Source organism: Furipterus horrens, unplaced genomic scaffold (assembly GCF_987537825.1).
Source record: "Furipterus horrens unplaced genomic scaffold, mFurHor1.1.pri manual_scaffold_11, whole genome shotgun sequence".
Classification (NCBI taxonomy): domain Eukaryota; kingdom Metazoa; phylum Chordata; class Mammalia; order Chiroptera; family Furipteridae; genus Furipterus; species Furipterus horrens.
The window spans coordinates 15,447,480-15,471,660 of NW_028327181.1; the positions used below are offsets into that span (position 1 = coordinate 15,447,480).

Sequence of the window (24,181 nt, forward strand, 5' to 3'; positions counted from 1 at the left end):
TTTTCTTAAAAATATATTTTCTCTAGCTTACTTTATTGTAAGAATACAATATATAATACATATAACATAACATACAAAATATGAGTTAATTGACTATACATGCTGTCATTAAAGCTTCTGGTCAATAGTAGGTGATTAGTGAAGTTTTCAGGGAGTCAGAAGTTATATGCAGATTTTCAGCTATGTTGAGGGTCAGAGTCCCTAATCCTTGCATTGTTCATGGGTCAGTGGTATTGGTTTATTCTCCAATAATCCTGTCAGGTTGTTTGGTCAGGGGAGATAATTATATTTCTTTTGAGAAACATACCCAAAGAGTGTATGGTTTAACTGGTTATTAGTATATATCAGGGCATTTATTAGCTAGTATGTATAATTAGTAAGTGCCAGGGACACTTTTAATTGCTTCTGTGTATTACATCACTAAATCCTTATAGTAACACTATGAGATATTATTGATATTAGGAGCATGTAAATGACAAATGACCTGTTCAAGATTGCAGAACTAATGCCTGAATTAGGTTTTGAGGAAAGATCAGGCTGACTCTAAAGTTGTGCAAGAATGTCTAAAAACTAATACTCTTTAAAAATGCTGATGTACATTTTATTGAGTTGGCTAAAAAGTCCGTTTAGTTTTTTTCCGTAAAATAAAACACACATTTTTCATTTTCACTGATAACTTTATTGATTTGGATATTTTGAGTATGTTGGCTACCTCCTGCTATTGGCTTCTAGTGGGTAGAGGCGAGGGCTGCTGCTAAACATCTTCAATGCATAAGACAGCCCCACAGCAAAGAATTTGGCCAAAATGTCAGTAGTACCAAGAAATTTCACAAACCACTTTTGACATGTTCAATCAGTTACAGCACCTTCTCCATACACTGCACAAATCTTTTATTTATTTATTTTTGCATTTCAGTTGCATTTTTACCTTTCTTGAAATAATAAAGCATAATATGCTGAAAATGTTGCGTATTTTCTTCCATCTTCAATATTAAGACTACACAAAAATTCACTGGTTTTGTTAAGTTTCTTTTTAAGGGACGCTGATATGACAGCTGTCACATACAATCTAACAAAATTGTTTCGAATGAAGTTAAAGACAACTAAACTCTACTAGAGCCATTGTACGGGAAAAACTAAATGAACTTTTTGGCTAACCCAGTAAATTCTTATCTTAAATACTAATGTTCCCTTTGAAGGCTTTGTTTAAAACAGCAGAAACTGCAATGATACTGCAGAGTAAAAGCAGAAATCACATTCCTCCACTCTGCCACCAATTGTGAGGCGTAGAATAAAAGAAGAGAAGCAGAAGAATTAGTAATAAATTCTGACTTTAGCAAAAGAGTATATACCTTTCTGATTAGGTTTAATGCCTGGTTGAATAATTCCTTCTCTCCTTGTATCCTTTTATTTTTATTTTTAAAAGATTTTTATTTTTTGAGGGAGTGGAGGAGAGGGCGAGAAACATTGATATGTGAGAGCTACATTGGGTCAGTTGCCTCTAGCACACACCCAACCAGGGACCTGGACCACAACCCAGGCATGTGCCCTGACTGGGAATTGAACCGGCAACCTTTCAGTTTACAAACTGGCACTCAGTCCACTGAGCCACGCCAGTCAGGTCTCCCCTCTTATCGTTTTTTGGGGAAAAGTTTAGAAGCTGGAGACAAAACCAGCTATCTAGTCTGAAGTCCCTTTAGATTGGTTTGCATCTCTTCTTGTAATTTGGACCAAGATTAGATTTAAGAAAAATGAAGATTCCTTAATATCCCCAGCAACCCTAGCCTCATAATAATTTTTTTCTTGGAAGTCAGATTATTTGGGTACTTTTAGGTAGTTGTAGTCTCATTAATATACTGATCACATGGACCGAATTGTCCGGTCAATTTTTTGCTTCCTCGCCCTTGCATTTATTCTGTTGTGCTGGTACCCATAACAACACAAACTTACAGCCAAGTAATGCAGGGCAAGTAGACTTCCTTCCTACCCTGGAGCTTTTTCCTGTACTAGGTGCCAGCTCTGAGGATGATGAGCGTGGGAGTTTAATAAAAACCTGGTTTCCTGGCTTACTCCATTAGATTAGATTGTCTCAGTACTAAAATACAGAGGCTTTAAGAAAGTGTGTAGAAAGGTGCCCAGCTTGATAATTAATACACGTTGAGCTTTAAAGTGAATGGATTTTTTGTTTTGTTAACATCTCAGTAAATGTCAGTGGCTGTAATGTTATTATTTAATAATAATAGTATGTAGTAGAACATTATTTAGTTGACACCAAGTTTTCAATTTAATAGTCACTTATTTGCCTTGGTAAATTCTCTGGATTTTCCCATATCCCCCCATACTTGCTTTTCTTCACAGTTTTCTGAGTTAATTTCTTTGAATAAGATATATAATTATAATATTAAAAAATGTGGTCCCCTTATTCTTTACATTTGAGTTTTAAAGTGCTTATGTTTTTGATATTACTGACCTTTTGATAAAAGACATTCTGGAAAATTTGATCTGATTTTTGGATTTGAAGGTGTGCTGCTTTTCCAAAACCTGTCAAGCACCCACTGCTACTGCTAACAGAACTTAAGATACTTCCTGACAGCAGATTAAGCTTCATTATTAAGTTGTCTTATTTTCTATATTACCTTACTTTGTAGTCAGTTCTAATCTTTTAGCTTTATTGTATTTTATCTTTTAACTCATTTGGATTTGGCAGTTTTAATTTCTTTATTAGCAGGGCTGAATCTTTTTCTCAGGAGAAAGCTGACACTTTAAATGGCTATAAAAATAAGTTGGTTGAGTGCCTACTGAGTTCCAAGACTGGAGATTTCTTTATTTACCACACACCGTTTACCTTTGATCACAGCAGTCTTGAAGCTCAAGAGCTACTTGGTATCTCTTTTTGTGCTTTGTTTCTATAAAATACTGTAGGTTTTGAATGTAAAATTTAGTGAATAATAGCACTACATATTATTTTTGGGCCTAATGAAGTAAACATCAAAATGGATTTCATAAACGTGTAAGGAGCTCTAAAATCACTGAATGATGAAGTAAACTCTAAAAGCCTGGGTTTTTGTTTTTGTTTATTTTCAGTTGATGATGCTTCAGTAGGTTTAGACCTTTCTGAAATCTGAGTCTCTGATTTGGAACCATGTATGCTCCACTTATTGATGCATTCATTGGTTGATTCTTGTATGTGTCCTGGCCAGCCGTCAAACCTGCAACTTCGGTGTATCAGGATGACGCTCTAACCAACTAAGCTACCTGGCAAGGGCTCTTTTTCATTTTTTAAATGGTCTTTTTGATAAGCAGAGGTTCTAACAATTTAAAAAAAATTTTTTTAGTGTACATTTTGTTATGTGTATTTACTGTGTTATGTAACTGTCACTAAATCTCCAGAACTTCTTTATCGTTTCAAACAGAATCTCTGTACCCATTAAATAACAATCAAACCACATGATGTGTATAGTTTTCTTGTTACCTTTGCCCCTCTTTTAGTATCTTAATGTATTTGTCCCCTCCACCCCATTTAGCCTAAGAACTTATCATAGTTTTGGGTAACAGTTTTACTTCTTTCTGATTTGTGTGTTAACTTTGTGATAATTTTATTCTAGACCACGTATTCTCACTTGAAGTCATGTTTTTGATTATGACAGGGGAAAAAGTCATATTTGACTTTGTCTTATCTCCCTGCTTCCCATGAGGACAGGAAATGGATGGAGAGATTTTGAGTTGAGTTGAACAAGGATGGTATTTGTGGTCTTCCAAATAGATTCCATTATCCTCAGGACATCTGTAGCTTCTGGCATAAAAGACATCATGACTTTTGGAAACTAGACATCATTCTTTTTCTTATTTCTTTTTAAGTTTTGCAAGCTAATGTTGATTTGCTTATTTATCCACTCCCAACCAGTAAAAACCCTGTTCTCTTTTTCCATAATTGGTTGAAGTTTCTTGAATATCCTTCTCTTGCTCCAGAAGTTACACCATCACCAATTTATCATTCTGATGCATTTTTTTCCCTTCCAAGTTGTCTGTTTTTGGAAAACTTTTTGTAGTGAAATATGACACACACAACACATGAGACACAAAGGTACAGTGTAGTGAATGATAAAGTCACCACTACTCAGGTCTGTGAGCAGAACATCACCAGCACCCCTGAAGGTTGCATGAAAGTAAACATTTGTCTATGGAAAATACACACAGAGCCAAAAGGGAAGTAATCTGGGGAAAAAACTTGCTCTTGATATTACAGAGTAGGGATAAAATACCTGTGTGTATTATAAACACACACGTTCTAAGATTAATAACACAAATTGAGGTTTTTTATTGTACAAAGAATATGACCTCACACCTAGGATGAAAATGAATATGGATACTCTGGAGAAACAAGAAGGCAGATGTTTTCTTTAGGTGGTAGTAAAGTGACATTCATTGAGGAGAAAGTTCATTGTTAGGATTGTTAGCTGGTGTAAACAAGACAGAATACTAGATTAATAGTAAAATTGTTGAATGTTAACCAGATCATTACTTTTTTGTGTGTAAAACTTTATTTAAAGTACATCTGTACAAACTCTTTATCACAGAACATAAAAATTAGCTTTAATTGCCATTTTCAATTAACGTATTTCTGATTTAAGCTCTTTTGTGTTTGTTAAATAGATTTTTATTTCAGCCATCAGTATAATGAACTTTAAATTGTGCTTATTGCTGAAATCACTTCTGTCTTTGATTTATAATAAAAGATTTCTTCATAAATCAAAGTAATCACAAGATCCAAGTTCATTTATTTCTGGAAGTGAATTGTTTAAGTATTTAAGAAAATATTTGATTCTTTCAATATTCATAAATAAAGGTTTTTGCTTATTTGCTTATTTTGTTTATTTTGAGTACAGTAAGCACTCACTTAATGTCATCAATAGATTCTGTGACTTTAAGCAGAACAACATATAAGAAAACCAATTTTACCACAGGCTAATTGATAAAAAACAGAAATTACATTCCTACAACATCTCATTGATGCTTTAATGAAATGACATTCAACAAGACAATGTTATTTGAGAACCTGCGGTATATTAGAGTTTTAGATAATTTAGAAATTGATTTCTAACTGAAAAAATACGGTATAGTTTGAATTATAATGTTACAGAAAATTACTTTAAGTGAGTATTTTTGTCAAGAAGAAATCTATAAAACTAAAATCTTTAAAATAAATTTTTTTCTAAGTATGCAATATTTAATCAGAGTATTCTTTGTTCAGTTCATACAGGAAATAGTAAATGGAATGATTTGTATTTAAGTTACAGAAGTGCCATAATTTTGTCTCTTTGGTTGTTTATAAAAACCCGATATACATCATTCAGTTATGCTATTATTAAGGAAATCAGGCTGAATGTGTGGACTATCTTGTTCTTTAGGACTTTTGGTTGCTGGTGACAGAAATTGAATCAGAGCTTAAACAAAAAAGTACAGAAGGGAATCTTTATTGGCTAAATACTGTAATAGCTCACATAATTGAAGAATTACGGCAGGCAGCTTCGGGACCTTGAGGACTGGAAGTGGGGGTACAGTGTCTCAAGTATTCTACCTTTGTATCTCTGGGCATTGGTATGATTCTCCTAGGCTTCTTCTGGCTCGTGTCTGCATAGTCCAAAGTCTCTTCTTCCTTTTAGTGTCACAATAAGACTTTCCATGGCACCACTAGGCCAAAAGAAATAGCCAGCAGTTCCATTTATGAAGTGGTTACGGCTAAATAGCTTAAGTATTTATTTCCTAACAACTTAGATAATTTGAAAAATTAATACATAAAGTTTGAAAGAAAACATTTAATTTCAGTATGTGTTCCTGATGGAAACTGAACAAGTTCTTAGACCTTGGAATCAGATGAGACATTCCACTTCTATTTACTGTTCCACATTGATTTTTACATGGTACTTTGTTTTTTTATCATAGCAACTGCTAAAACTCCTGCTTCTTAAATGATGTCATTGAGAGGAAAGTTTTGTGAGCTAATGTTAAAATTATGAATGATCTCAGATAGTCTCTCGTATGGTCTGCTAATATCAGTTTGCTGTGTTTCCATCAAAAACTTTAAATAGTCCTGTATTGCCCCTGTGAATTCACTGGTTATCTAGTAGAAGAGGAGGATTCTTATTAGTTCCTTCTTGGATCGTGTGGTCAAGGAAATAGTTTATAATTTGGTCAACCTGGATTTACTCACCCATTTTTATGCTTAGAAGGGCATAATAGTCCATTGTCTGGATATATCAGTTTACCTATTTCCAGTTGTTTGAAAATTATAAAGTGACTGGGGGTGATGAATAATACAGTGTACAGATGATGTGTTGTAGAATTGTGCACCTGAAACTTGTAGAATTTTGTTAACGAGTGTCACCCCAATAAATTCAAGAAAAAGGAAAAATATTATAAATGGCATAAATTAACATGTTGTATATGACGAGGTCTATACAGAAAAAGTCCAGCTGTTGTTAATGGAACAAGAACAGTTTGTGCAGCATCGACGTAACCTGGCAGCCAAGGAGAGTGGACTGGAACGCACATTCATGAACAGTGACGACTTCACTGTACTAGTCATTGGGGGCCGTAGATGCAGCTGAGTGGGCACTTGTACTGTGTGACCGTTGTATTCAAAATGACTGCAAGTACAGCAACAAATCTGCATCAGATTTTGTGTTAAGCGTGAACCTTCCTCTGTAGAAACTATTGGGATGATTGAGAAGGCCACAGCTATGAGCAACTGGCAGCTTCATCACGACAATGAGCCTGTTCACGCATCACATCTGGTGCAGAGTTTTTTAGTGAAACTTCAAATTACCCAGGTGATTCGGCCCCCCTACAGCCCAGATTTGGAGCCCAGTGACTTCTGGCTTTTCCTCAAACTAAAATTACCTGTGAAAGGGAAGAGAGTTCAGACTGTCGATGAGATTCAGGAAAATATGACAGGGTAGCTGATGGCGACTGAGGGAACTGTGTGAAGTCACAAGTTGCCTACTTTGAAGGGGCCTGAGGCACCATTGTCCTATGTACAATGTTTCTTGTGTTTTGCATCTTCTTCAGTAGTCTCTTACTTTTCATATTACATGGCTGAATACCTTCTGGACAGACCTTGTACTGTGATTATTTCTAGCACAGATTCTTTTAAGACTCAACATTTATACCAAATAAAAAAAAAGTTTATAAACAGCTTTGAAAATATTATATTTGTGCTTTTAAAATGATCCTGGTAGCCGTGACTGGGTGGCTCTGTTGGAGAGTCGCCCTGTACACCAAAGTGTTGTGGGTTTTATCCCCAGTCAGGGCACATACTTAATTGTGGGTTTGATCCCTAGTCAGGGCGTGTACTGGAAGAACCCGATTAATTTCTCTCTTTCTCTCCCGTTCCCCCCTCAAATCAATAAACATATTCTTGGGTGAGGATTAAAAAAAAATTATCTGGCCCTGGCTGCTGTGGCTCAGTGGATTGAGCGTTGGCCTGCGAACCGAGTGCTGCTCGTTTGATTCCCAGTCAGGGCACATGACTAGGTTGCATGTCAGGTCCCCGCTTGGGGGCGTGTGAGAGGCAACCACACAGTGATGTTTCTCTCCCTCTCTTTCTCCTTTCCCCTCTCTCTAAAAATAAATAAATAAACAAATTATTTTAAAAAATTATCTGGGTAATTGAAGATCAAAGACCTAAACCTGAGAGCTTGAACTATAAAATTAGGAGAAAACATAGGGGAAAAGTTTTATGACATTGCATTTGACAATGATTTCTTGAGTATAACATCAAAAGCACAAGCAACAACAAAAAAATAGATAAATTGAACTTTTATTAAAATTAAAAACTTTGTGCATTAGAATATACTATCAAGAGAGTGAAAAGGCAACCCAAAGAATGGGAGAAAATATTTACCGATCATATATCTGGAAAAGGATTACATATCCAGAATATATAAAGAACTACAACTCAAAACCTATAAACAACACAACCAGAAAATAGGCCAAGGACTTGAATAGACATTTCTTCAAAGAAATTATACAAATGGCCAGTAAGCACATGAAAAGATACTCAGTATTACAATGCTAGTTAAAACTACAAGGTAGCGCTTCATACCTATTAGGATGGCTGTTAACAAAAAGTGGAAAATATTGATGAGTATATGGAGAAATTAGAACTCTAGTGCATCACTGGTATGAATGTAAAATGGTGTGGTTGCTGTGGAAAACAGTGTTGTGGTTCCTCAAAAAAATTAAACAATTGCAGTATGATCCAGCAATTACACTCCTAGGTATCTACCCAACAGAAGTGAAATCAGGGACTCGAACGGATATTTGTACACCAATATTCATAGCATGATTTACAGTAGCCAGAAGATAGAAATAAAGAATGTATAAGCAAAGTGTGGTATATACATATAATGGAGTATTATTCAGCCTTACAAAGGAGGTTTGGATGATGTAAAAGTTCTGAAAATAGGTTGTTGGTGGTAATTGTACAACAGTGTGAATGAACTTGAGGCCCTTGAATTGTACACTTAAAATGGTTAAAACTGTAAATGTTGTATATATTTTACCACAGTAAAAAAAAAAAAAAAAAAAAGCTGAAAGAAAACATGCATTTTAGATATGTACAATTTGTTATACTTCAATTATATCTTAAAAAAAGTTTTAAAATCTTGGGTGAATTCATCCAAAAATAATTGAAGACTTTCAATGTGATGAAATAATTAATTGCATAGCTTTGAAAAACAGTTTGTCCTAAAAAGTAATATCATATGATGAGGACAGGACTGTGGAACAGAGGCAAGTGGTGAATATATTTTAACTTTAGGAAAGTTTTTAATTATCTCTGGTGGCACCTTCATCTGTAAGGGATGGAAGTATATCTTATTGCTAAATGGTGCAAAACAGATTATAGGGTCATATTCATTGTTGCTGGTGGTTTGCTGTCAGATGAGTGTGTGATAAATGGTTTTATGAAGGGGTTAGGATTGGGCTCTCTATGATGTTCTTGTGTTCTTAACAGTGATATAGGTGATGAAATGCCCTGGCTGGTTTAGCTCAGTGGATTGAGCGTCGGCCTGCGAGCTAAGTGTCGCTGGTTCGATCTTCCAGTCAGGGTACATCAGAGAAGGAAAACTCTGACTCCAAAAAACCTCCGCTGCCTTGCGGCATACCTCTTCAGGGGAAAGGCTAAGGGAGTAAACCCCGACAGAAAATCCGGAGCCGGAGTCCCTAAGGCGGTTTGACGTTTGTAGTCAACACCGGCAACTCCTGCGGCGCACCTGAACCCAAGCTGTATTGACTCCGTCTTTCCCTTGGACCCTTCAGCTGCGAAGAGAGGGGGGGTCTGCTGCATGGGCAACAGCAGACCCTCCATATAACCCTGCCCAGGCTCTGTAGCTTCAGCGTCATCACAAGATGTCGATTCAACACGGGAGGAGACAGATACCGTGTCACTCCCGAGTCGGACTGCACAGCCATTCTCGGCGGTGCAGATAGACTCTTAAGAAGCTACACCATCGTCTCTCGAGACGGACGGCTGCCGACTCGAGGTGATGAAATGGGGAGTATGCTCATTAAATTCATAATGACTTGTCAGCCCCTTGGAGGATAGATTTAGAGTTCAGAATTATCTTGACGACTGAGAAGAGGTTGTAAAGAAAAGGGTTTTAGGAACAAGTGTCAAATAGTATATACTTGCGACAGTAGATAATAAAACAGTGATGAAAATCTAGTTTTATGGGAGAATGAAAGTGAGTAAAGCTTATACTATTCTTTGGCAAATATAATAGGATATGCAGTATATAAGAATTATATTCTCAGTATTACATGGACTCCTTACTTGGTTCTCTTTATGAGCAGTATAGTTAGCATCACATTTTACCGTACTAGCAAACTTTATTTAATGGAGAGGCAGTGTGGTGTAGATGTTTACAATGTAAACTGCGGTGCCAGAGTCCCTGGATTTGAAGTCTGACTTCTCTGCTTATCTGGTATAACCTGGGCAAAATTACTTCTATTTATCTATTTATCAATTCTGAATGGGAACAATGATGGTTACTACGTTAGAGAATTGTTGTGTGGCTAACTGAGGGTTAGTACACATAATACTTTTAAAACTACCTCGCCTATAGGGAAGTGCTCAGTAAAAGTTAAACTGCTAATGAAACAAGCCTAACAGCTGGTCACAGTCCCCTCATTAATGTAAGGTTGGTTGGTTACACTTGTATTGATTGGAAACGTTTCCTGTCCCTTTTCTTGCTGTTGCTTTTTAAATGTTTTATTTTTTAAAAATAAGTTGGCCTTGTTTTTTCGGGGTAGCAGTGCCGTACTTTCCAATGCTGTAGAGTCAGCTGTTCATCTGAATGCAGTGCCATTCAGGTTCCTTGCTAACTATCAGCATTAAATGTATATGTCTGAAAAGTTGTCTTGGCCTCATGGTGGAAGAAACTACGGTATAGTCTCATCTATTCGTGAACCTGTGTGCTCTTCCTTTGACAGTTCAAAACAGATTGAGAAAAGCACAGAGAGGAATCCAAGTTTGGTGGTAGAAGCAAAATTATTACACAAACAATGGAACATATTTATGATTTAGGAATGGCTTGATTGTAAGGCCTCAGAGAGATCAAAGAGGAGGATTAAGACCATTTTCCTCTTGTCACTTTTATATTTCATATCCTTGTCTTGAAGCAATATTTTTACCTTTACAGAAACCACCCTTATTTTGTATAAAAGGAGCATATTGATAACAATTCATGACTGATATTACAGTTGCTAAATTATGTGTGCTTGCAAAAATGCAGTCAAAGTTTAGTACTTGGGATGCTAGAAGAGTTCTGGGGATATGGTTGGTAGAGGAAGAGCCGGTTTGAGTATAGGAAATAACAAACACCGGCAAGGAATTTGGAATGAACGTAGAATGCCCTAGAGGGGAAGAGTAACACTCTTTTGGGGAAGACCTTGTCTTTGAGAGGGAAGGTCTTTGTTTTACGGACATCTTATTGTTGAGAGGGAGGGTCCTCACTGTGAGGAGACCTTGATAAGTACTCTGATAGTTCCCTGCGTGTATCCCGAGAACGCGTGGGGAATAAATCAGCGTTGCTTGGCTCACCCAATTAAGTGATTTCTTCTTATGAAGCCTTAAATGCCTATGATTAAAATTTTTGCTTCAGCACAATCACATATTTTTAATTTTGGACTTTGAAAGTTTATAATGAGTAGTGAACACCTAAAAAAATTTAAATCCTAAGGATTTTGTTTTGACCTGAAAAAAGGCACAGAGAGATGTTGCATTTATGGTAAGAACTACAATATAGTGGTTTTAAATAGACATAGGTATGCTTGAAACATTTATTCAATGGGTGGGTAATAGAAGGCCCCAGTTAATTTCTCATATTTATCTAAATTATGTTTATTTTTTATTCAGAAGAGTTATTGAGTTATGTTCTTCATCCTCATTAGAATTAGCATTTATTTAACATCTACTTGAAGACACTAATACAGTAAGTGTATAATTCTAATGTTATCTCCATTTTACAGATGAGGAAATGGAGTGAGCTTCCTTCCCAATGTAACACAAGTAAGCTTGTAGCCACAGTTTACATCAGAAACAGTCTGATTCAAGAACCTGTCCTCTTACCCTAATAATGCTCTATTGTAATTCCTCTCATTAGCAGATGTGTAAGGCCCTTGGGTTCAAATGTTGAGTAGGAAAATGGCCTGTCTAGGATATCATGATCTGTCTAGTAGGACAGATAGAATTGTAAATAATTATAATGAGTGTAGTAGGTGTTACAAAATAAAGCTATATCAAAAGTGCACAGTGAACTCTGCACTGAATCTTTCATCATGAAAGTAATTTTCAGTACAAGAATTGAAGGATACATAGGATTTATCCAAGTGGATAAACCGGTATGAGTAAATCAAGCAAAGGTAAAAGCAGTAATAAAAGCTCATGCATGAAAAATTTAAAAGCAGCCTCAAGTTGTTTATTCTGGATATGAAGTTTCTGAGCAGGGATGTTTTAGTGAAACTTGGGTTGATAGGAATGGGATATGCCAGGTGATGCTAAAGAGGAATTGACTATAATCAGTTTTGCTGTAAGTTCAGTTGTAATTGGTTATTTTGCTTCTTAGGTAATTGAAGTCTAAATAAATTTAATTCAGAAACATGTTTGAGGACTAGTTTACTAGACCAAATGGTGGTGACACTGGTGGCATCGAATATAAAGATGGAAATTGAGCATTTCAAAGAAGCAGTGGGAATTGGTATCAGATTTTGATTTTGGAAATGGAGTCAAAGGTTTCTAACCTTGAAGACCTAGGCAGACCAAGATTCCCAGTGGAGTAGTATTAAAAAAAAGACATGGTGAGGGATAGGGGAGGGGATCTGTGATTCTGTTCAGGATAGGTAGAGTTTGGAGGTGCTACACTGACAGTCCAGAGGATATCTGGTACTCTGCTAGCAGTGGCAGTCAGGGTGGGGAGCTCTGTGGGGGAAGTAGAGGCCTTGAAGGCACAGGCTGAATCTTCTGCTTGAGTGAAGGACTGGATACTGTCGCATGTGGCCCTGGTCAGGCATGCTTATGGGTTTCAGACTTATGGATTGGAAAAATAGGTTGTATGAAGGAAAATGAGAGAATAAAAGTAGCCTGAAGAAAGACAGTTATATAGCAGTTTCTATACATGAAGGTTCCTCTGGTGGCAGGTCAGCCACTGTCAAAGTCTGGCCTTGACCCTTCTCCCCTGTAGGAGGCAGGAAAGCCATCAGCCTGACGAAGACGAACGTTATGGCTCAAGGCACGGGGACTCCCCCATGCATCACCATCGACGGATACACCCTGGAGGTTGTCAACGACTTCACTTACCTCGGGTCCACCATCTCGAGCTCTCTGTCAGTCGACTTGGAGGTCAACCGGAGAATCGCCAGGGCAGCCACAGTTATGGCCAAACTGAACCGGCGAGCGTGGAACAATTCCAGCCTCACTGAGAAAACCAGACTGCGCATCTACCAAGCCTGCGTACTCAGCACTCTCCTCTATGGCAGCGAGACGTGGACCACCTACGCAAGGCACGAAAGGAAACTCAACAGCTTTCACATGAGGTGCCTGCGACGAGTCCTGCATGTCGCCTGGCAGGATAAGGTTCCCAACACTGAGGTGCTGAAGCGAGCCAACATGAGCAGTTTGCATGCAGTTCTTAGTGAGAGACGCCTCAGGTGGCTCGGCCATGTCAAAAGAATGGATGCAGGCCGTATTCCCAAAGACCTCCTCTACGGCGAGCTAGCAGAAGGCCAGAGGATGACAGGGCGCCCAAAACTGCGGTTCAAAGACATCTGCAAAAAGGACATGACACAATGCTCCATCAATCTCAACACATGGGAAGTTCAAGCAGACGACCGCCTAGCCTGGAGGCTCGCGGTCAGGCAAGGTACGTCACGCGCAGAGGCTGCGCGCAACGAGGAGGCGGTCCAGAAAAGATCAAGGCGGAAGCAGCGTCAGCAGCAGCAACAACGGCCATCTGCCTTCACCTGTAACAAGTGCGGCAGGGATTGTCACTCCCGAGTCGGACTGCACAGCCTTTCTCGGCGGTGCAGATAGACTCTCAAGAAGCTACGCCATCGTCTCTCGAGACGGACGGCTGCCGATGACAATACATGAAGGATTTGTACTAGTGTACAGTGCAGTAGCACCCAAACCTACATGATTTTTTTGCAGTATCTGTAATACCAACTGGGAATGCATCTTAAAATCAATGGCATATTATAGTTGGCAAGGTTTTTCCTTCTTAATGGTGTGTTAATTTAATGGTGTGTCTTGAATTCAGTGGCATCTCAGAGTCAAAATGCACAATATTTTTTCAATGTTCATTAGCATAAATATATAGTTTTTGTTTTTTAAAAGTATTTGTCTATGTTCCATTTAAGTGTTTTTAAATGTTACCAATAGTATTATACCACACCATAGAAACACTGATAATTGAGAAAATAACTGTATGCTGTAGAATACAGAGTTAGATGTTGAGTATATATAAATTAATAGAAAAGAAAAAATATAAACTCTTTCCAAGGTCTTTATACATCTTTCATTTTGGCATATCTAAGTGTCCTGACTTAAAACAATAGTACAGAATGTGTTGTCCAGTCATAGGCCTGATATACCAGAGAGCTTGAATATATGCATTATTCATATCAGACATTAGTTCCTTTGATAAGCTATTGTTATTTTGGAAAATTCAAAGAAATATATGAATAGGTCAGATTGACCTTGAAAGTATGATATTAATAGTTATGTTCACATGCTTATTGGAAACTTGTGTGGACTTTTTTTCATGCTGAGTGGAACAGTATTTTAGTTTTTGATGTATAAAAATATATTCCATAATGTGTATAGGATAGGTTTATATTAGATTGTATGTTTGAGAAGTTTTTCATTTTGTTTTAGAGAATATTTTACCAATATTTTAACGTATTTAGTGTAAATGAAATTTAGACAATATGCTTTTTATAAAGCAGCTTCCCTCTTCACATTAATGGGTTAAGCAAAATGATAGTTTAAGAATTTTTTAAATTTAAGGGTTGGTTTTTGTTTTCAGTGTGAACCCATGACTAGTCTGAGTTAATTTAAATTTAGTCCTGTAAAAACAAAAAAAGGAAAAATAAGCGATTAAGCTGATTTCTTCTTAGCCCTGACTTAACTTAGTACTTTTGTCCTCCATTCCCTAAGTAAATAAAGCATGTTGCTGAATTCTCCATTTTTAAAAAATTTTTTTTATGAATTCTACTTCTTGACTTTCACCGAATAGTCCCTTTTCTTGCTGTATTTGGTGGCAATCACGTGTGTCCTTCTGTTTAGGTGAGATAAATATTAGTAGTAGTTTAAAAGGAAGGGTTGGTCTTTTTCTGGGAATCTGTTGAATTGTATGGTTTTAAAGGGATTCTTAAGAAGATGGTGTTACAACAATTTCTGTTTCTTTGTTTTTCTGGCTATTTAATAATTGAGGAGAACTGCTTTGAAAGAGTAGGTATTTGAACTTATCATTTTAAACAAAGCCTACATTGTAGTGTTTAGTTATTGAAGGATTTTTTTGTTTGTTTTTTATTGGCTTATTTTAAAAAAATATGAGTAGCCCCCTACCTATTTACCAGTATATAAATTTTAACAAGGCTGGTAGATAGTGGATTCTTTTCATTGCACATAGCCTCTACTATTTGAATTTTGTCTCTCTCTTCTTAATGGACCTATTGGCTAGCTGGAGTGAACAGTTTTTAATTGTGATGACAGCAGTTAAAAATTCAAATCTGCTTTTTCATTGTTAAGTTGTATGCTTAAAGGATGAATTTGCATTTTTAATAAGCTTTCTGATCCTTGTCCATTTTGATGCCTGTTACTCTGCATAAAACTAAGTGGAGGGACCCAGAATTTGAAGAGTCTTTTTATAGATGGAGAAAGGACCATTAAGATTCCTAGTATGTAATGTTAATAACAGACTAATAAGCCATATGCAGATTAGCTAGGTTTGGGATACTGATAGCTATTTTTGCCTGTAGTTTACTCCCATATTTTTTCTAGAATTACTGTTGAACATCTCAAGTACATAGGCAAAATAGGAAAATTAATGCTTATTTATACATGAGTATACTTTGACGATTTATGGTAAACTTACCTTCAAATTAAGTTGTCTTTCTAGAAAAGAAATATTTTGTGCAGCTTTGAAGGGATGAGGATTGGTGTAACAAGGGAGGGATTTGGAGATTCTGTTTTTGTTCCTTTAGGACAGGGTCCAGAAGCAAAGCATATTACAATAAATAGTATAAATTTGCAGGTTTCAAAATGACATTGGTATATTGAATTTTGCCTAATTTTTGAGTTGCCTTTTTAAAGGAAAATTACATTTTTGGTTTTCGCTACCTATTTCATTGATTAGTTTTCTTTTTCTACTCAGTTCAAGAGAAATCAAAGTGATTATAAAGAGCAAGTCAAAACACAAAGAGAAATGTTTACATTCTTTTTTTTAAAGTATGTTTTATTGATTATGTTGTTACAGTAGTTCCAATTTTTTTCCCCTTTGCTCTCCTCTGCCCAGTACCCCCTTCCCTCCAGCAATCCCACCCCCCTTAGTTCATGTCCATGGGTCGCTCATTCAAGTTCTTTGGCTTCACCCTTTCCTATACTATTCTTAACTTCCCCTTGTCTATTTTGTACCAACCAATTATGCGTCTTAATCCCTGCACCATTTCCCCATTTCTCCCTCTTCCCCCTCCCAGCTGACAATCCTCCAAATGATCTGCATACCCATGATTCTGTTCCTATTCTGATTTGCTTAGTTGGATTTTGTGCTTGTTTTTTAGATTCAGTTGTTGATAGTTGTGAGTTTATTGTCATTTTAGTGTTCATAGTTTTGATCTTCTTTTTATTAAGTACGTCCTTTTGACATTTCATATAATAATGGCTTGGTGATGATGCACTCCTTCAGCTTTACCTTGTCTGGGAAGCACTTCATCTGCCCTTCCATTCTAAATGACAGCTTTGCTGGATAGAGTAATCCTGGTTGCAGGTTGCCTTTCATCACATTGAATACTGCTTGCCAGCCCTTTCCTGCCTGCAAAGTGTCTTTTGAGAAATCAGCCGATAGTCCTATAGGCACTTCTTTGTAGGCAACTCTCCGCCTCTCTCTTGCTGCCCCCAGAACTCTCTTTATATATTTGTCCTTTTTAACAGATTGTATGTGATCTTTAGTTTTAAGCTTTCTAGTCACCACCAGAAATATCTTCACCAAGACTTCATGGGTGATTTATTTATGCATAAGGATTAAGTTAAAAGGAGAATCCTTGTAAAATAAGTGATTTTAAAAGGTACACATCAGATTTGCTGAAGTTACTTTGATCACAGTTAATCTTTTCTGAGAACATGGTTAAGGCTTGCTTTTGCTTACTTGAGATGTAAAAGCAATAAGGTGCTCCTGAAGTTGCAATCAAATCTTAAAATGCGAGAGCACAGTTACAGTACTTTGCTTTTGATTTCTCAGATTTTGGGGTCAGTATTTCAGCCAGTTAAATGAAGACAAATGATCTTAAGTCTTGATCAGTCACTGACTGTTTGACATTCTCTTGCAGAACCTCCTTTGGAGGGATATACTCAGAACTTCTCCCACATGAAAAAAACAAAACAAAACACAAAACACCTATCTCTGCACCCCGTGCCCCCCTCCCGCCCTAATGAATCACACTGTGCCACTACTGTAGTCAGTCTGCAGTCACAGAACTACCAAGATCTTTGGTCATTATCTATTGAAATGGAGATTTTACTTGTTAGAGTGAACATTATCATAGTGTTGGTGGTTCAAGAGACTTTTTAACCAGTAAAAGACTTTTTGATATAGAAAAATGATTGTAACATGGAGTTCAGCTGATGATTTCTGACGACATACTGTATTTTATTTTTCAAGGAGAAGGTTGTGTTTATAGCTTAGGAAATGATAATATTTTAGCTGTTTATCTGTGTCCTGCAGCTGGCAGAGGAATGCCAGTACATTGATTGTGAATTTGTGTTAGGATACCTGAAAACTTTGACTTTACTTAGTGTTTCCAGAAGAGGTAGAAAAGAGAAACAGATTAAAAAAAAAAAAAAACATCTTGTGTGGGGATCTCAGAGTCAGGATGCTGCCTCAATTTCATATTTAGTGTTCTTTTTTATATTTTTCAAAGCATGGTTCTAACAAGCAGGGGGGAAAAGTCACACTTGAGTGCATTCAGCCTGTGAAATATTCCAGTTGACACTAGGATTGCAGCTCCATAAGTGTAGGAACTTTGTTTTGTTTACTACTGTATCCCCAGTGCCTAGAATTGTGCTGATCACCCCAAAATATTTGTCAAATAACTGAATCTCTACCACAGTGAAGTTATGAGAGGTGAATGCATCTGTGCTTTTAGAACTCATTCCTTGTTTCTGTTTTTACCTATAGTTCACTTCAACAGCAAAGGTTTTAGAAAAATTGAGGTTTGGGATCCTATTCAGGGAGTAAGACCAAGCCACAGTTTTATTCAGCTGACAAATGCTTGGGTTTTGGTTACCATTAGTGATTAAATCATTTTCCTACTGTGGAATAATTCTACCCAACATAACACAGAATCCAAGTTCGGAAAGGAGATATCATCCACCAGATATCTGAAGTTATTAGACATAAATGAGGAAACTCTAAAGCTGAGACACTCGCCCAGAGCAGTGACAGTTGTGAAGCTACTTCTTAAAACTTAACACCTCTGAATTACTTTGTATTACCTCCACACTCAAGCTTGTTATGAATGTTTCTTAATATGTAGTGCATGGGTAAGAAAAGCCATTTCTTTTACATCGAAAATAAAAAAATATTCTTTAAAATTATTCAGTGTTGCCTTCAGAATGTTTTGGAACTCTTAATTATCCTGCACTTGAAAGTGAGACAAGACTATGCAAAAAAAATTTCTTTGTCCTTTTGAAGTGAAAATGTACCCTAGTCAAAAAGAGTACAGCTTAACTCCCCTCCCCGCCACACACCACTTTTAGTTTGGATTTTTTAATTATAGAAATGATCCAAATTGGTGTGCTTCTTTGCCCTTGTTGTAGTTGATATGGTAGGTGGTATAAGGTGATCACATAAGCTGTCTCATAGGTGTCCATTCCTTCTTGGCTTTCTCAGGGCTTCCATGCCATTTCCTCTTAGTCATTACCTCATTGTCTTCCATAAAGGGACTTTGTGTTAGGTTCTCCTGTCTAATGCTCTCAAACACAGTAAGCCTTAACGAACAGAGATAGCCAGGGCAGTATGGTGGGACAGGGGTTAATTATGGTCATCCTTAAGTTTCATCTCCAAGGGGAAGTAAAAAAATATTAGAAGTTATCTGAAATGAGAGAAAACTTTTACAGTCACATATTATACTATGGATAGGATTTTATCTATTATAAGAAAACTCTAAAGAGTAAAAATCAATATTAAATAGATAAGATTGGATACCACTGTGGTCTTAAAAGCTATCCTCTCTTGAATTACTCCTGTCCCTTTCTCTTTACTTAAATTCCACCCAATTTGTAAGATCCACTTGAAATTCTCCATTCTCTCTGAAGCCTCCCTGGGCTGTCCCTCCTCTGAATTCTGTGCTCATGCATGTCATTGGATGGTTAAACTTAAAGTAACTTCTTTACTTACAGTGAGCTATGTCACATCGTGTTTTGTATGTACAGTAGTCCACCTCTACCCGCAATTTTGCTTTCTGTGGTTTCAGTTATCCATGGTCTGAATTACCTGGGGCCAACCTCAGTCTAAAAATATTAAATGGAAAATTCCAGAAATAAACAATTCATCAGTTTTAAGTTGCACACTGATCTGAGTAGCATGATGAAATACCAAGTCATCCTTCTCTGTCCTGCCTGGGATGCACATCATTCCTTTGTGCAGCATAGCCACCCTGTATATGCTGTCTGTCCCTTTGTCATGTAGCAGCCATCTTGGTTATCAGGATAAGTGTTGAGGTATTACAGTCCTTGTGTTTGAATAACCCTTATTTTACTTAATAATGGATCCAAAGAACAAGGATAGTGATGCTGGCAATTTGGATATGCCAAAGAGAAGCTGTAGAGTGCTTCCTTTAAATGAAAAGATGTATATATATTGGAAAAAACAGTGTATATAGGGTTTGGCACTGTCCATGGTTTCAGGCACCCACTGGGGGTCTTAGAATATATCACCGTCAGAGAAGAGAGACAAGTATAATATTAAGTGGAATGTGCCTTCACATGTACTTGTGTGTGTGCATGTGCGTGTGTGTGTGTTTAACAGTTAAGGACAAAGAGACCCAGCATTTGTTGCTTTTTTTTTTCAGTTACAGTTTACATTTAATATTACTCTGTATTAGTTTCAGATGTACAGTATAGTGGTTAGACAGTCATGTACTTTACAGAGTGGTCTATTCGATATTTCAAATACCCACCTGGTCCCATACAATAGTTATTACAATATTATTGGCCTTATTCCCTATGCTATAATTTACATTTCTGTGACTTCTGTAACTACCAATTTGTACTTCTTAATCCCTTCACCTTTTCTACCCAGTCCCCAGACCCTCTTACCTCTGTCAATCATCTGTTCTCTGTATTTATCAGTCTGTCTCTATTCTGTTTGTTCATTTATTTTGTTCTTTAGATTCTATTTGTAAGGGATAGCATATGGTATTTGTCTTTCTCTGACTTATTTCACTTAGCATAATACCCTCTAGGTCTATCCATGCTGTCATAAACTAGCATCTGTTTTTTTTTTTAAACAAATGTTTATTCTTCTAAAGTAAAATTCACGGATAATATAATGTACCTACAGTCATAATTTTTAAAATTTGATAATAACCTTAATATAATATTAAGGAAAAACAAAAGGAAAAAAATTATGTATTCCAGTATTCAAATACTCAGCAAAAATTATACTATAGTAAGAAAAGGTCCTAGAAATTTACAAATCCCTCAACTTTTCTGCTGTACTGTGTTGTTCCTTCTTAAACAATTTAATAAGACCAGTCTTGAAACTTAATATGTTATGTATCTGAGGTTGCAGATTATGAGTAGCTTTATTTCATTTCCAATACAGTGTGTAGTTAATATGGCATGAGTTAAACTTTTTAAATTAAAAGTTACTGGGAGCCAAAAATACTGCTTGTAAAATAGTTAGAACACTTTATTATTGCATGGTTAGGTCTCCCTTTTATGGTTCTTACTTAGTTAAAAAAAAAAAAAGTCTGGAGGTTAGGGGAATAATGTGCTTTGCTGACAGACTCCTTCATTTTAGGATTTAGATATTTTGTATAGTCTTATTCACATATGTGACTTTATGTTATGTAATCATCAGCCCCAAAGGATGAGTTGTCTGCAAATAGTGAGAGACATCCTTGCAAAAGGAATCAGATCGATAAGGTCTTTTATTTCTGTAGAGGTCACATTGTTGCCTAGTTGTGACAAGAATTCTTTGTATATAGGCTATTCCCTTACCCCCATCCCAACTCCCCTGACCATTTTTTTGCTTACACATAAAAGATCCTTTATTAAAACACCGTAAACTACCAAGTCTGAGCCTAGCCTTTTGTAATCATAGTTTGTTTTTTAAAATTTTCATTGGAGGGCACGCTTATTGGTGTGAGAGAAACATCCATTTGTTGCCTCTCTTAAGGGCCCTGACCTGGTTGGAACCCACAACCTAGGCATGTGTACTGACCGGGACTTGCACCTGTGACGTCTTGCTTTACACTAATCAGCTGAGCCACACTGGCCAGGGCTCTTGTAATCATAGTTTTTTTAAGCATTTGTACTGTAGTGACAGTTTTAGTTGAGAAGCCATTAGAATGATGCTTTATTGATTGAGGAAAACCTTTAAATAGGAGTATCTGTAGGTTTCTAGAAAGTTCTGTCAGTACAATTCTGCAGTTTCTAAAGGTATGCTGAGGTCTGAGGGGCCCATTTTGTTCAATTAAACATTCTAAAATCTTTGGTTCACTAACTAGTCCACATTGTAACAATTTTAAAAATAATGTATTATCCTGGCATTCTAACTTGTAGAGAAAAGTCATGTGGACAGATCTAAGTGGTTTAACTTGATTCTTAGGGTATTTTTCATTGTATAAAACTACTGGTTTTTTCTATTGCAGATTTACTTGTGAAACCATCTAGTAGAAAAAGTTCCTTGGACAAACTTCATTTGGTAAGTTTGGTTTCCCTCCACTACTCTCACTGCTGTTTTGAGGCAGCTAAAACGAATTTACAGATATATTTTGGGATCTGTTTGTCCATGTACACAATTATTTAGATAAGCTCTTATATTTTCTCTTTAATGTTAAATCTTTAAACATGTTTTTTCATTAGGACTCAAGCAAGATTGCCTTTTTCAAATGAAATTAATTATATTGTGCATGGAGACATGTATTTAGGTGGAGATTAAATGAGTTGTAGCCCTAATCTTTTGTTCCAGATAGTCCTTAACATCATGAGTTCTTTTAAATTGAAACATGATTCTTGTTTTGAATTTTCTTAAATTGTTGTTATATATCTGTATGAAAACTTAGGCCTCATTACTAGACCTAGTGGTACTAATCTGATGTTTAGCTAGAAAACAAGTTCTAAAAATTTTTAGTTCTCTCCTCAGCATGGATATTAATTCCAGAATACCTCTCACATCCTTACACTTTTACTCCATCTGTACTGCATTCTAAATCAAGCCACCTTTCTCCTTCTTGTAATTGTCTCCTGCTTCTCTCTTTATTCTTTTTGTTCTTTAATCCAGTTACTACACAGTAGCCAGAGTGATGTCAAAATCAAATCATGTCACTCTGCTGTTTAAAACCTGTCAATGGCTCCCCATCACACTTGGAAGATAGTTTATACTTCTTACTATTTACGTGATCTTTCTCTTAATACATTTCTTCACCTTTAAGTTGGACAATCTTTTGACTCAGTACATTTTAGCTACACTGGCTTTCTTCTTTTAGTCCTTCAAAAATGCATGCTGTTTGTTTTCGGTACCTTGCCTTGCCACTAGACCTTTTCCGACCACCTTATCTAAAGTAGAACTCCAATAACCGTGCCCTCACCCCACAGTCTCTGTCTCAGTGTCGTTTGTTTCCTTCATCACATTTAGCAGTTTATAATTATTATTTATTTGTTTCTGTCTTCTGTACTGTAATATGAGCTCTTTAGTACAGGAACTAGCCCAGTGTTGTATTGTCTGACACATGCTAGGTTCTCAGGTAATTATTGACTGACTGATCCACTGAAGAGTCTTTATTTGGTGTAGAAATGGAAGGTGGTCCCCTCCTGTGCTTCTGACACCTTCCGCCACAACAGTCTGTCTATTACCACCCAATAGTGAGAGCCATTCTTTAAAGTAAGTCACTCATGCCTCTCTGCTCACAGCTATGCAAAGCTCCACATGTTCTGGGCCCTGCTGCTGCTTTATTGTCCTCTATTCCCTCACATGAATCTGAAAGAGTTTACTTTTAGTATTGAATGCCAGACTCCCTAAAATATCCTGTATTCATGGAGGTTTAGCAAACCAGAAATGTTGGCTTTGCATGAAAGTAATTTTTTAAGGCAACTTCTTAAAGATGATAGTGCTCTTACTAGCGTGTCTTTTAAGTTTTTAGTTGGGTATTCCTTCCCAACCCCTTTTGTTGTTTTTAAAAACCTGGTAATGGTATTAATAACACAGTTTATGTGAATTTTTAGATGAGTTTAGAATACTGTGGAAAGAACACAATTTTTTCAGATTTTGTCTACTAAGCCAGTTTGGTTCTCACAGATAGATCAATTTTGAATTTATAGATAAAATATCCTATAATATTACAAGAATATTGTTTCTATGCTAGCATGTTGGTTTTAATCATTATTGCTGTATTATTTTCATCCATGGTGTATAACATTTTTCATATTACTAGCAACACTGGGAATGTGAGCCCTTGCTACTTTTTAGTCCAAATAGGTTAGGCCCAGGAAGATTTTCACAAAGCCATATGGAGTTTACCTTTGACTAGTGAGAATTGGCTGGGTAATATTCAACTTTTTCTTGGCTGACTCTGTTCAGGTCTTTGGTTCTGTGTATATGCAGTTCCTTTAATTAGGATATAACCAAATAGGGGGAAATTGCCAATTTTGTCCCTTCTCCCTCTTTTTAAAGATCCAGGCATAAAGGAAAGAAAAGCTTTGTCAAACACTGAAGAAGGGAAGGGGATTTATCCTCCCAATCTGGGCCTCCTGTCATGGTAAGTAAATAACAAGCAAATGACAAAATTGGAATTGAACTCTTACCTTGACAACTAAGTGAGCATTAATACACCCAGAGTTACCCATTTTTGTTGTAATCATTTCACTTTTCCTTTCCCAGAACTCTTCTTGTCTCCTTTTATTGTTTACTTAATAGTAATAATTATAGAATATTCTAACTTTTAATTCTGTGAGTTAGATATTATCTCTCTTCAGTCAGGTAGTAGATGGAGTCAAGCCTAAAACCCATGATTCTTGGACTGTAGGTTTCTTTTTCTTTTTTCCCCAAGAAGCAAGATGAAAACGTGTACGTGTGTGTGTGTGTGTGTGTGTGTGTGTGTGTGTGTGTGTGTGAGTGAGAGAGAGAGAGAGAGAGAGAGAGAGAAAGAGTGTGTGTGTGTGTAGAATTATGATACGGTC

At 36.6% G+C, this 24,181-nt stretch overlaps 1 protein-coding gene across 6 annotated transcripts in view; it reads left to right on the top strand.

Moving 5' to 3' along the window:
• The window catches only part of MTMR3 (myotubularin related protein 3), a 118,248-nt gene that overhangs the window by 37,710 nt on the left and 56,357 nt on the right, over window positions 1–24,181 (top strand). For all 6 annotated transcript variants that reach the window (XM_090292046.1, XM_090292050.1, XM_090292051.1 and 3 more), the window contains exons 2-3: window positions 21,655–21,707; window positions 23,676–23,760. In XM_090292046.1, coding sequence (XP_090148172.1) covers window positions 23,758–23,760 — 3 coding nt within the window. In that variant the 5' untranslated portion in view covers window positions 21,655–21,707; window positions 23,676–23,757. The remainder of the gene's footprint in view (window positions 1–21,654; window positions 21,708–23,675; window positions 23,761–24,181) is intronic.